General features: G+C 38.2%; 1 protein-coding gene across 1 annotated transcript; it reads left to right on the top strand.

The window, feature by feature from the left end:
* The first annotated feature begins 15,029 nt into the window (after window positions 1–15,029).
* Window positions 15,030–15,383, top strand: LOC129869707 (uncharacterized). Its single transcript, XM_055944347.1, has one exon. It carries the CDS (start codon window positions 15,030–15,032, stop codon window positions 15,381–15,383), a length of 354 nt encoding a protein of 117 aa, XP_055800322.1.

Genomic DNA, 15,383 nt, shown 5'->3' with positions numbered 1-15,383 from the left:
AGCAGTTTCATAAAGCCTTGTCTTTTATCTTGTAAGCTAATATTTTTTTTTCTTTTATAGTTTGATATTGAACTAATATTATTGTTGCATAAGAACACTTCTGTGTATTAAAATTGTGATTAGCTGTTAGTTATTGACAATCATATTAATAACAAAACAATACATAGCCTAATTCTGTGTTTATTATCTAGTTTGCACTATTTAAAGAGTCCCTTAGCTCTCTACTCACCTCATCTCTCCCCGTTTACCTCACCAATGTGTTCTCTCTTCCGTTTCACATTACTGTTTTGTTGTAGTTCTAATTCATACAGCAACAAATTCTTTCCATGATACCATTTGCTTGTCCACAGATTAATGCAATATGGAGCCATTGAGTGTGGAATTTGGCCTTGTTAATGGACTTTTCAACGTGGTTTCAAGGCTAGATCTGTTGATTATGGTGGAGAGATGGTGCTTCTTTATAAGCCTGCCTGTGTTAATGAAGGTGTCACCACTTAAATCTGGTACTTAAAACTGTGATTGGCACCCAAAGAACTTGTACCCACGTAGGGAAACTGGCTAGATTGAATGCTACTAATTTGCAGAAAACATGCTATTAAATGTACAGGTAGAGTGTCCTCGTAATATAAAATGCAGGGAACCCCAATATCTCAAATATATAAGTCAAGGAGCAATCTATGAATCCAAGTACAACCCGCTATGAAACACAACTCAGAGAGTCGATAGAGTAGAGGGGAAAGTCTTTGGCCCAGGTAAAATAAAACCTGGCCGAGTGGTGCTTCTACAGATCGGTGGATTGCTCACCTCATCTGGTTAAACTAGAACATGCAACTTAACGGTTCACTATTGGAGCGTCCGGTTCCAAAAAAATGACACTTTTGGACACTACATATCAAAAGAGACCTTCCTAAAAACACAGACCAAAATGGACACTTCGCCCATAAATAGGCAAATTGTCCACCCCTACCGTTATCTTCGTATATTATACTCCAAATTACATCACAACTATTCTATGGGAGAACTAAAATTCTTTTTATTAATTTTTTAAAACTTTTCACGTGAAGGATATCTCTTCTAAATTGTAAGTGTATTGTGAAGTCTATTTGATACATAGAATCAGAAATTTCTTCAACAGTCTACAATTGGGATTGTGGGAACCATGACAAACACTCGTTGCTACGTTACCTCTTTTGATAGACCAATACTAATTGCTACGAAATCAATTCTAAATGAACTAAAACATCAATAACATATTAATTATTAATTAAAAACATCAACTTCAAAAGCAAAGATCCATCAAAAGGATTTGCAAAGTGTATCAAAGTTCTAAACTTCAAATATATACAAAGTATCAAAAAGAATTCATTGTTCAACAATAAGAATCCTAACCTAAGTGGTACATTCCACACACTGTTCATCATCAGTAGAACTCTCTTCATCAACTGAGGTCGAGGAGAATGGAGCACAATATGCACATCACTTCCAATTAGGCTACTCACTTTTGCCTCAGCTTTATATAAACATATAAATTAAAAGGTTAATAATATTACTTACTAAGTCGCTCTTTGCACCCCCCTATGCAATGAGCCACCTTTTTTAGACCCCCTAACTTTCTTTGCCTACTAAGACTTAGCCAAAAATTTAAGGGTTCTCCAATATGCCTGGAGACCCTCGTATAGTTTAGATAAAAGTCAATCAAACTTCTTTTTTCAAGCATTCCTAAGCTAGTTGGACATCCTGAAACTAACATTATTCTCGTAGGTCGTAGATATTATCTTGTTGTACTGTGGAACTCAAGTACACAATGTGTGCAAATCAAGTGACTAATGTTAGATGATATATTATGAAAAGTTAATACAAAAAAATAAATAATAATTAAATTGCATATTTTAAACTGATTAAACATGACATGTCGTGTCCTATTTTGTATTTCACCCCATATGCATAAGGCCGATCATAAAGCGTTCTAATACTCTCCTTGAGCATATTTACGCTCTCTTTTCCAAGATAGAACATGCAAAAAAGACAACAAACATATCAAATCATAAATAATTAATTAAGATGAAAAAGCAGAATAAATCAATTATGAAAAAGAAACTTACTTAAATCTGAAGCATATCCTTCAAGCATCCTCAAATTCTTAACCCACTCACAAATCTTCCATTTCTCATTCAATTCGAATGAAAAGATCGCCTAGGATTTGAACATTTTATTATTTTTTGAATTCTGCAGCAATAGTTTCTCTCTCATGCAATATTCCTTTATGTCCATTCCGATTTTTGGAATGTGTTGAACAAGTTATCAAAAAAAATCAATATATATCACGTCAAGATTATTGACGAGCACAAACATAATATAAGTTTAGCGCTTCTCTAGTCAAAGATAGTATAGTATAAAGATCTTCTCCACAGAAATTAGTACAAATAACAATTCAATCTAATCTTGCTAACTATTATTCAAGTGATCAAAAGAAGAGAGTTAATTGTGGTTATGAACCACGTTTGTAGACTAAATGATAATTTAAAAACAATATATAACTACCAAGTTTAATATCAATAATAAAAGATAGGGTACAAAACGAAACAAGTGCATAATGATAGTTGAGATTTGACCATGTTCATTGATCACTACTAAAGTTCTATCGATTCTCTCAATTTCGTTAGTTGATTAGAGTATCATTACGATTCAGATTTCTCTTCCGAGTAAATCTCAAGTTAAAGAATAAACTAATTATAACCTAGTGATCCAAGTAAGAAAGAATATGTCATGGACTATTCTTAAGGAAGAAATGTCTTTCGACTATTTTTCCTGGGATTCAATCAATAACCGTCAACAAGCTCTTTCAATTACTTAGAGGAGATATATTGATTCAATTCACAAAACTACGCAACAATATTCACTAAGATATTTCTCTTTCGAATAAATAAAACAATGAACAAGGTTGCAATTTAATTCAAATTCCCATAACAAGTTCAAGCATAAGAACAACAATCAAAATTCTAACATATTCATCAATACACCATGTTTATCAAATACCCTCTAAAAAACTACTCCATGGAGGAGAATAAATTTACTAAGAACAAAGATGAAAGAGAAGACATACCAACCAAACTCTGAATCCCAACTTTGTTTTTGATTCGAGTAGTGTACCGCGTTTTTCCATCTCTTTTTCGTAACCTAGCCTTTTTCTTGCTCTTTTCTTCTATACCCTGACTCTGGGCAAGTTCCAACATCATATAACATAGGGTTCCCTGCAAAATTCCAATAATACCATTCTTTTAATTGCTTTTACGGTTCCACGCTGTGCGGGGGCGTCACTGGGCGCTTGAGCGCATGACCAGCGCGCGGACGACCACTATCACGATTCGAATCCGGTTCATGATGACACCTATTATAACCCCTGAGTAGGTAAGCCAAATCCAATTTAAGCGAAAGTCAAACCTTAAATTTAAATAAATAAATAATAACATAAAAAGATGGAAGCAAGAAGAATATAACAAAAGAAAGATCGGGCCAAGGTACAAACATGTAAATACGATACAAACTATACAAAAAGGCCCAAAAGTGATAAAAAATGATGAACTGACGCTAGACCAAACCCCGGACATGGTGTCACCTATATAGGAGCCACTAAGTACAAAAGCTGATAATATATATATATATATATATGATATATATATATATATATATTAGAACTATCTAAAATACAAAATAGAAGCCAGTACAAAGAAAGAAAGGTAGAAACTCTCTGAGCGTTGGGAGCTCACCACAATCCCGATCTAGCACAACTACAAATTATCCGGCGTGGGTTGGGGGTGGCTTCAACTGGGAGCTCATCAAAATTATGCAGAAGTGCAGTATGAATATCAAAACACAGAGTACCCAACATGCATCATAGGTTAATGAAGCTCATAAAGAATAAATATGCATATAAGCAGCACAATGATACTAATAAATACACAAGTGAACCATAAACTACAACTACGGGTGCATCAGGGTATGGGGGGGACATACAAGGCCAAGTAAACCCAACTACCAGGTAAAAACAACAAAATCCTCAACTCACAGAATACTGGAGGAGCACGTATATATATAACACAACAAAACTGTAACAATAACCCCAAAAGTATTGCGGAGCGTCCGGAATAACCATCGAGCTCATCAATATCGAAATAATAATCCAAAATATGTATCAAGGGACCGTCCAAAATTTACACCTCAATTTTATCAGCGGTGGATATAATAGTGTAGCCCAAAGTCAATAAAAGGGACGCCCAATTTTGTTCATCCAGTATTTTCTTCAATTCATTATACTTATCCATTAACTAAAATCTTAGTCTCATCATTTATTCTCCCATTAACATGATTTTTAAATATTGGCGAAGAAATCAAGGTAAGTAGCATGTCAAAATCATATATCACTCAAAGCCGAGTAAAGCCCGCCAAAGGCACCAACTTACTAACCTGAGACTCCGGTGTACCAAGAGCATGACCTCGAGCCCAACATTTCAAAGTCATAGGCAAAAAGGACAAAGCATAAGATGAAATCATGACAAAATGGGCAACCAAAACCAAACAAATCAAACAAGCAACGCCTTAAGTTCAAGTCACCAGGAAGCAAGTTCTATGGAATCTAAGCGATGCAAACAAGTAATGAAAGCACCTAATCTAAGGTTCCAATGACTAAAATCCAAACTAGCAATCAACGATCGCCATCGCCTCCTAATTTTCTCGAAAAGGTTACCAACATCTCAAACCAACCTATTCATACAATACTACTCATAATATATCAATTCTAACCGAACCAAGTCTAACAAAAAGAAACCATAGCCTACCTCAAGGCCGAAACTGCACACAAACTGCTAAGACGGAGCTTTTCATTTTCGAACCACCTTCGAACGATGTCACTCTATCAAATTATCGAAGAACACATCAAAAAAAGCCAATGATATCCATATTACTATAATTAAAAAATAGAATCAAAATCGGGTCAAAATTGGACATTGGAACCCGCACATGAAATTAAAAAATCAACTGCATCACAAGGTCCCAAATAGCTCAATAAACTTGTGTCCCAAAAATGGGTACGTTCCGAGCACCGTAAGGGCTCAAAACAACCCACAAATTTCAAGCCTTAAGAAGGTTAAAAATGAATAATTCAACAAAATATGTAGGACTTACAAGGTTTCTAGGATGAATAAAGGTTCTGGAACATTCCCGCAAAAGTTTCCAACACAATGCAATAAGAATTAGCGAAACTGGCTAAGAATTGCTCTCACAAATTAAGTTTTGATATGTTGGAGACGAGAAAGAGATGTCCAAAAATGGGTCTTAAAGATCACTGGAAATAGCAAAATTGCTCTTCGCGATCGTGGGACCCAAGTATGGGATCGCATACAATGATCAAATTATCCTTTATGATCACGACACTCATCCCCATGATAGCAATGACCAGAGAGCCTATTTTTCGCGATCACGGCCCTTGGCTCGCGAATGTAAAGAACAAGAGGCCCTGCACCAATAATTTAGCTGGTGCTGAATTTTAAAGGAATGGTATTTCTCCGACGGGGGTCCAGAATTCATTCGGAATCTTGTGAACACAAATAGACTATGCTACCCTATCAGAAATGATATTTTGAACTCAATGGAATTGACAAAATGACCAAAAGAGGTCGTCTCATTGAAATGTTGACCAAAGTCAATACTTTATAAGGATAACACATAAAATGCTCAAACAGCCAAAAACTCAATCTGAGTACCTCGAGAACCGAGCCAAAGGTCATCCTAGACCAAAATCGGTGTTCTGGAGCTGACTGGGCTAATAGAATTTTTCTCTGAGCACATTTATTCAAAATGTTGACTGAAGTCAATCTTGGCTAAAACTTAAATTTAAAACAGCACAACTACACAAACTCAAAATAAAGATCCAAAACCCAAACTAACCTTCCTTATAGACCAAAAAGGACCTTGCGGAGCCGATGGAACCATCAGAATTCCCATTCAATGACCAAATCTCCGAATGTAGACTAAGGTTAACTCTTTTCACTTTAAACCTTTAAAAAGGGAAAAAATCACACCAAGTTCATCCAACTACCTCAAAGAGCGTGTCACCCATCCCAGTATCATATAAGAGCTATAAAGAAGTTACGGGAAGGGATAAAATTTTAAAAAAATGTAAAAGTACAAAAATGACCCTGCGAGGTCATTACAACATCCACTACTAAAAGGACTTTCATCCTCAAAATTCAAGAAAGAAAAGATACCTGGTGGCTCAAAAAGATAAGGATATAGGGTCCGCATGTCCTTCTCGGTCTCCCAAGTAGCCTCCTCGATCGGATGATGCCTCTACTAGACCTTCACCGATGGGATCTCCTTAGACCTTAACTTCTTAACTTGACTATCCAAAATAGCCACAGGCTCCTCCTCAAAGGATAAGGACTCATCGAGCTGAGCTGAATCCCACTGAAGTATGTGAGACTCATCTGGAATATACCACCACAGCATAGAAATATGGAATACAGGATGAACACCTAAAAGTGCTAGGGGTAAGACCAATTCATAATCTACCTCTCCTACCCGCCTTAGGATCTCAAAAAAGCCGATGAACCTGGGGTTAAGCCTACCCCTCCTCCCAAATCTCATCACGCCTTTCATGGGCGACACCCCCAAGAATACCCGGTCTCCAATCATAAACTCTAAAGGCTGAACTCTCCTATCAGCATAACTCTTCTACTTACTTTGGGCAATACGAAAACTCTCCTGGATCATACGAACTCTATCTATCAAATCATGTAGTAAATCGGTGCCTCAAGGTCTAACCTCAAAAGCATCAACCCAGCCCACTAGAAAATGATATATCATACCATACAATGCCTCAAAAGGGGCCATATCGATGCTCGAATGATAGCTTTTATTATTTGGGAACTCTACCAAAGCCAAGGGTTGATCCGACTATCCCCAAAATCAATAACACAGGCCCGTAGCATGTCCTCTAGGACCTGAATAGTCCTCTCAAACTAACCATTGGTATGGGGGTGCAAAGCTGTGCTGAGCTTGACTCAGTTACCTAACTCTCTCTATATAGACCTCCAAAAATACGAAGTGAATTGAGTACCACGGTCTGAAATAATATATAGTGGAACCCCATGCAATCGAACTACCTCTCAAATGTAAATCTAAGCCAACCTCTCTGAAGTGTAGGTAGTTTGGATCAGTAAAAAGTGAGCAGACTTGGTCAATCGATCTACGATGACCCAAATGAAATCAAAACCTCGAGAGGTATGTGGTAAAACCACTATGAAGTCCATATCTATTTGCTCCTACTTACACTCTAGAATGGTTAGACGTTGGGTCAAAGCACCTGACCTCTGATGCTTGAACTTAATCTGTTGATAGTTCAAGCACCTAGCCACAAAAGCTTCAATGTCCCGCTTCATCCCACACCACCAGTAATGCTGCCGTAGGTCATGATACATCTTTGCTGCACCAAGATGAATGACATATGTGGAAAATTGGGCCTTTTAAAAATCAGCCCGACCAAATCTCTAACCCTGGGAACACAAATACGACCCTTGATCCTCAAAATGCCCTCTGGATCCAAGGTCACCTCCCTAGCCTCCCCACTAAGCACCCTATCACAAATTACCCTTAGATGGGGTCATCAAACTGATGTGCTTGAATCTGCTCCATCAAGCAAGACCTAGCCTCTACACAAATAAGTACCCTACCCGACTTAGAAATATCAAGACGAACTATCTGGTTAGATAAGGACGAATGTCTGAAGCTAAAGGTCGCTCCTCCTCTGATAAGAATGCCAAACTCCACATACTCACCTCCTTCCGGCTCGAAGCATCTGCAACTACATTTTCCTTGCTCGGGTTATAGAGAATAGTGACATCATAGTCCTTTAGTAACTCCAACCTCCTGCGCTGTCTTAAATTAAGGTCTTTCTGGCTGAAGATGTACTGAAGACTATGGTGGTCAGTGTAGATCTCACAATGGGCACCATATAAGTAATGCCTCCAAATCTTCAATGCAAAGACTACCTCCACCAAATCCAAGTCATGTGTAGGGTAGTTCTGCTAATGCACCTTCAGCTGCCTGGAAGCATATGTAATAACTCTACCTTGCTGCATGATGTGTTGCGTATTTATGATACTTTCGACACTTAAAACTGGTGAATTAGTGTGCGTCACAAGCATGTTTCTGTAGATATGATGTGTGGTTTGTCTATTTTGCAGGAAAACTAAGTTGCACACGAGTTTGGATGAGTTGTTGAATATGGGTTGCTATTTTCCTAAGGACTAAGGACTACGAGCCTCACCACGAACTATAGTACCTTGTGCGGACCATTATGGTTGGCGTAGTACTGATGAGAGAAGGAAACTGATGCTAAAACTTTGAAGTATAACTCCATGAAACCTACCACAGACCATATTACCTTACACGGGCCAAGTGGAGCTGTAATGTTGACCTTGTGAAGAAGCTGATACAGAAATTTTGGCCAAGTGTAACTCCACAGAACCCTTCATGGGCTGTGGAGCCCTCTACAGACAGTAATGATTGATCGTTAAGGTTGATGGAAGAAATTGGATAACTAGCAAGGCTACCACGGACTCCAGTACAGATCGTATTCAGCACCACGAAGTGTGATGATTGTCTGTGAAGATATAAGGACCAAAGACCGTGAAATTTAGTACGATCTATGGTGAGTGAGCATGAACTATGCTGACTTAAGTTTTCCTAGTTGGTTTAGGATTAGGTTTTGTATTTATATAAATACCTGAATTTATATTAGGGTTACGCAGTTATTATATTTTTTATTATTATTGTGAACACATTGAAGATACGTTCTACTATTTTTTGAGATTGATTTTTGAAATATAATTTTGGTTTTCACTCCTAATTTATGGTTCGAGTATGGGATTTAAGGTTTACTTCTTCATTCGAATAGGTATTGATTCATGAATTCTTCACAAATTCTTGCTCTTTTACTTACAATTATGAGTAGCTAATCCCACAACTAGGGTTGTGAGAACCATGATAAAATAACAAAGTAGGTAAATGTGTAAAGTGATTATCATGATTTGTCTTGCATGTATTGTGATTATATTCGTTTATAAGTCTTTCTTGATGAGTGCAGGAATTGGGAACTTTCCCTTATTCATTGCTTGCCTGGGAGGGAGATAGTGATTAGGAAAAGATTATCATAACAATAGTTCGAAGGAGTAAAACTTCATCTAAGTTACTTGAGCCCGGGAGAGGATAGTACTCTGAGATCCAGAGCAAGGGTTATTAAAGCATATATTCTAAGACTGGGAGGAGATGAATGAACTGCATCTAAAAAGGACTGATAGGTGAATTAGATGTTACATAACTTGCTAGATTTTACATGCAATGCATTAAAATGCTACCACTAACACGATTAGTTTGCTGAGCAAAACATCATGGGGAACACAATCCTAGATAAATTATCACATTGTTCACAACTTAATTGTCAGTTACTTTGCTTAAGCATCATTAAGTGTTACTAAATTAAATAGCAAAACCCCATTTTACTTTATGCACATTTGTTTTTGGGAAGTAAAAACTACAACTGAAAAGTGCTTGCTAATGGACATGTTTCAAACTATTCCCTGTGGGATCGACCCTGACTCTTAGTTGGGTAAAATATACTACTAACGATCATCTATATTTATTTTGAGAAGTACAATTGAATGTTTTCAAAAATGGCACCGTTGTCGGGGAATACAGATTTGAAATATTCTATTAGTTGCTCATTCAATTTGTAGTTCTATTTTCTAATTTTACTTTTTGTTTCTTGTTTGTGTTTTTGAAAGGAATAGATAGTACATGCCAAACACCCAAAGTAAGAGTGAATCACTACTTTCCTATGATCCTGAACTTCAAAGGTCTATTCGAAGATGAATGTACAAGATCATGAGGCGCTATGGCTGAGAGAGTTGGCTGAAAATAAAGTTAGGGATGATGTGGACAATAGGGATGAACTCAATGGAGCATTACGGGGTAGAGATCAGAGACTTGTGAACTTTGCCCTGGTTGATGATGATGCTGATACGGATAGTGCTGGACCTACTGGAGCTATAGTACTCCCATCACTACCTCAGGGCCTGAAGTTCACTATCACTAGTACCATACTGTAAATGTTGAACCTAAAAGGAATATTTAGCAGAGTAGCAAGTGACGATGCTAACCAACCCATGATGAATTTATCGCCACCTGCAAGTCATCTAAAGTCCCTGGGTTAGCCAATCGACCGTACGACTATGTCCATTTCCGTTGTCTCTATCTGGGAAAGCATTGAAGTGGTTGAATGAGCTTCCATATGACTTTATCACCAACTAGAGAGATTTGAGGGAAGCATTTTTGGAGAGGTTTTTCCTACCATTCAAGAAGCTGCAAATCAAAGATGAGATTGGTTCTCACAAATAGCTACTTATTGAAGCAATGCATGTGACTTGGGAGAGATTCAAGAAGAAAATAAAGCAGTCTCCAAATCACAACCTAACTGATGAGAACTTGAAGGAGGTATTCTGCATGTCTTGCAATTTTGTGACCAAGCCATTCATAGATACAGCTTATGGTGGTTCATTCATGGCCAAGACATTTCAAGAAGCCAGAATAATTTTGGATCAGCTCACAAAGAATAACAGATCCTGGTACACTAGAGACACTGATATAGGAGGTTTTGGCTTTCCATTTGAGATTTTAGTGAAGTAAAGGTGAAAGGAAGAGGAGCGTGATTAGGATTTGACCCACATGAGGACGCAGATGGATCAGTTGACCAAGCATTTATTAGGTGGCGGACTAGAAAAGGTAAAAGTTGTGGATGCTAAAAGCCTATATGATGAACCAGAGTTTGATTATGAGGTGGAGGATAAGTTTCTGAATAGCCGAAGGGGGGGGGGGTTCGGACATACAACTCTAAAAATCAAGGTCAAAATTTTCAAAGGGATAACTACTATGACCGAAAAAGAAATCGTGATCAAGGAAATTGGCAGAACAAGGACAACTTCAAGAATAAAAGAAGTGGGGTTTATGTGCCACTTATGAATAGAGATCGGGCTGGAAACAATAATGATAACTCTAAGCTAGAAGACATAATGACAAAGGTACTACAGAAAGTTGAGGCGACTAAGTCTGGGGTCAGAGATATGCGAGGGGACATGACCAATATCAGCCAATTGGTGGAATCTCACTCTACCTCTATCAAGTAGTTAGAGCATCAGATGGGACAGTTGTCAGCAACTTTAAATTAGAGAAAGACTGGTACTTTACCTAGAAACACAGTGCAAAAACCAGGGAAAGATGGGTAATGCATGGCAGTGATAACAAGGAGTGGTAAGGTACTTTCTGACACTATTATTGCAAGCACTGAGCAGATAAATGATGCAGCTCCTGAAATTGATGGGCATGAAAGGCATCAGGTAAATAGGGCAGTTATATATGATGAAGATGATGAGGTCGAGGATCTAGTATTGGATAAGAAACAAACTATCAAAAAAATGGTACCAAGAAAGTTGAGGCTGAGGTACGTCAGCCCTTGCGACCTGTTGGCAAGCCACTACCTCCATTTTCCCATAAATTGAAGAAATAGGCTGAGGATGGAAAGTTTCTGAAGTTTATTTCTATGCTCAAGGAGATATTAGTCAACATTCCATTGGTGGAGGCATTAGAGCAAATATCAGGTTATGCCAAGTTTAGGAAGGATTTGGTTACAAAGAAGAGAACAATGTCTTTTGAGCCAGCCGACAATCTACATCACTTCAGTGTCAATGCTACAAGTTCCTTGGTTGAAAAGAAGGAAGATCCGGGTGCATTTACCATACCTTGTACTATTAAGGCTTTTAATTTTGCAAGGGCCCTATATGATTTGGGGGCCAGTATAACCTCGTTCCATTAGCCATCTACAGGCAGTTGGGCCTAGGAGCCCCTAAACTGACTTTTATGCAGCTACTAATAGCATAAGATTTGTGAAATGACCAGTAGGAATTTTGTGTGATGTATTAGTACGAGTTGGCTGGTTCATCTTCCCAGCTGATTTTGTCATACTAGATTGTTAGGTTGATTTTGAGATCCCTATCATCTTGGGGAGACCATTTTTGACAACTAGCAGAGCATTATTGGATGTAGAACGTGGAGAGCTTACATTCAGGCTAAACAATGAACATGTCAATTTCAATGTATGTGCCTCTATGAAGCAACCTAAATATATAACAGTGATGTCAGTATTTGATGTCGAGATAGAGAGTGTCGTTGATGTGCCCATTCAGGAAAGGCTCGTTATTGAGCCTTTAGCAATTGTAATCATGAATTTCTTAGGTGTTGGTATTGAGGGATTTGATGAGTCCGTGAATGCTTTGTAGGGTATAGGTTCACACACTTATGCTCCCAAGAAGCTTGATCTTGACTTGAAGAACAGGGCGACTCCACCTACTAAACCATCCATAAAGGAGACGTCTGTACTTAAGCTCAAATAATTGCCAATCCATTAGAGGTACATATTTCTTGATGAGCATAACACTTTGTTATTGATTATTGCTGCAAATTTGAGTGAAAGATAGGTTACAAAGTTGGTTAAGGTATTGCTAAGGTACAAAAAAGCTATTGATTGGACTATTACTGATATTATAGGTATTCCTCCTGGTATTTGCACTACAAAATTCAGTTGGAGGAGGATTGCATTCCTAGTATTGAACACCAGAAGAGACTAAACCCGCTTATGCAAGAGGTGGTAAAGAAGGAAATTATTAAGTCGCTAGATGCAAGCATGGTATATCTCATATAAGATAGCAACTAGGTTAGCCTTGTGCAATGTTTCCCTAAGAAGGGAGGTATGACAATCGTCACAAATGATAAGAATGAGCTGGTCCCACTTAGGCTAGTCACTGGATGACGAGTATGCATAGACTACCAGAAGCTGAATAAATGGACTTTGACGGATCATTTTCAATGCCCTTCATGGACCAAATGCTAGATAGGTTGGCAGGTAGAGTCTGGTACTATTTTTTGGATGGGTACTCTGGCTACAATTAGATCTTCATAGCACCAGAAGACCAAGAAAAGATGGCCTTTACATGTCCTTATGGTACCTTTGTGTTCAAACGCATGCCATTTGGACTATGTAGTTTACCTGCTACATTCCAATGCTATATGATTTCTATATTTTCTGACATGGTAGAGGATACTCTTGAGGTATTTATGGATGATTTTTCTGTAGTAGGTGATACCTTCAATAACTATTTGTTGAATCTTAATAGGGCTTTGCAAAGATATGAAGAGGCTAACCTAGTCCTAAGCTGAGAAAAATGTCACTTCATGGTCAAAGAGGGTATTGTGTTGGGCCATAAGATTTCAGGAAAACGTTTGGAGGTCAACAAGGCAAAGATAGAGGTGATTGAGAAACTTCTTCCTTCAATCTCTATAAAGGGTGTCCGCAGCTTCCTGGTTCATGCAGGTGTTTTTAGGCGTTTTATCAAGAATTTCTCTAAAATTGCACACCCTTTGTACAAGTTATTGGAGAAGGAGATAACATTCTACTTTGATAAGATGAGCATGAAAGCATTTGAGTGTCTGAAAGAGAAGTTGATCTCAACACCGGTGATTGTTCCTCTGGATTTATCTGCCCCATTTGAGATAATATGTGATGCTAGCGGTGTTACATTAGGGGTTGTGCTAGGGAAAAAGTGCAAAAAGATCTTTCATCCCATAAACTATGCTAGAAAAGCGCTAAATATAGCCTAGAAGAATTATACCGTGACTGAGCAGTAATTATTGGCAGTAGTGTATTCTTTTGAAAAATTCAGAGCATACCTTTTGGGTACCAAGGTAATAGTGCACACTGACCATGCAGCCTTGTGATATTTGATGACCAAGATGGATGCTAAGCCAAGGTTAATCAGATGGGTATAGTTGCTTCAGGAATTTGATTTTGAGGTAAAGAATCGTAAGGGTAGTGAAATCAGGTAGCTGACCACCTTTCCAGGATGGAAGATGAGAATAGAGGTAAGGACGAGCTTGAAATCGGCGATTCCTTCCTAGATGAATAGGTCTTGGCTGCCACTCTTGATCTTATTCCTTGGTTTCTGATTATACTACCTATCCACTTAGTGATATTATGCCTGAAGACCTTACTTTCCCGTAGAGGAAGACGTTTTTACATAATGTTGCCAGGTATATTTGGGATGATCCATATTTATTCAGGATGTGTGTTGACAATGTCATCAGGAGGTGTATTCCAAAAGCAGAAATGCTTAGTATTTTGGAGGCGTGCCACTTATCTCAGGTAGGTGGACACCATGGTGGAAGTTATACTGTGTAAAAGATATTGCAATGTGGTTACTACTGGCTTACTATCTACAAAGATGCTCATGATTTGGCGAAAAGTTGCGACCAGTGCCAAAGGTAAGGAAACATATCTAGACACCAAGAGTTGTTTATGACACCTATCTTGAAGGTGGAGTTGCTTGATGTATGGGGCATTAATTTCATGGGGCCGTTCGTTAGCTCATATGGGATAAAATACATTTTTGTGGAAGTTGACCATGTCTCAAAGTGGGTGGAAGCAGTCTCCCTACCAGATAATGAGAGCAAGAGTGTCATCAGTTTTATAAGGAGAAATATCTTTTCCAGGTTTGGGGCTCCTAGGGTTATTATGAGTGATGGAGGTTCCTATTTTTGCAATAATATCTTTCAGATTCTTTTGGTGAAATAAGGTGTGCGGCAACAAAAGGTAACTACTCTATATCATCCCTAGTCTAGTGGGCAGGTTGAGGTATCAAATCACAAAATCAAAAAGATTCTAGCCAAGTATGTGAATGCTAACAGGACTAATTGGGCGAGGAAGCTAAATGATGCTCTATGGGAATATCAAATAGGTTTCAAAACACCCATTGGTATTTCCCATACTAGTTAGTGTTTGGAAAGGCATGCCATTTGTCTGCGGAGCTGGAACATAAGGCGTTGTGGCCCTGAAAAAGTTAAACTTGAATTGGAGTAAAGCTGCGCATATGAGGCTAGATCAAATGAATGAGATGGATAAGTTTTGCTTGAATGCGTATAAGAGTGCTTCTCTTTACAAAGAGCAGATGAAATTGTATCATGATAGGCATATTGAGCAACGCAAATTTAACATTGGGGATAAAGTGTTGCTATTTAATTCCAAGCGGGGGTTATTTCCAGGCAAGCTACAGTCAAAGTGGTCTGGACCTTTCACCATTACACATGTATTCTCTCATGGTGAAATCGATCTTGAAGCTCAATATGTTCATAGGTTCAAAGTGAATGGGCAGCAGGTGAAACTGTATTTGGGATCTCCTAAAGAAGTGAAAATTGTCGAAGAGCTCCATCTTGATGAATTTTGA

This window comes from Solanum dulcamara, chromosome 10 (genome assembly GCF_947179165.1).
Source record: "Solanum dulcamara chromosome 10, daSolDulc1.2, whole genome shotgun sequence".
In the NCBI taxonomy this organism is placed as follows: Eukaryota; Viridiplantae; Streptophyta; class Magnoliopsida; order Solanales; family Solanaceae; genus Solanum; species Solanum dulcamara.
The sequence above is the reverse complement of the archived record's forward strand: the minus strand, read 5'-3'. Positions and strand labels throughout refer to the sequence as shown.

What these genes read in the sequence shown, in the direction of transcription:
- LOC129869707 (XM_055944347.1), top strand. Translation starts at nt 15,030, where the DNA reads ATGAGGCTAGATCAAATGAATGAGATGGATAAGTTTTGCTTGAATGCG.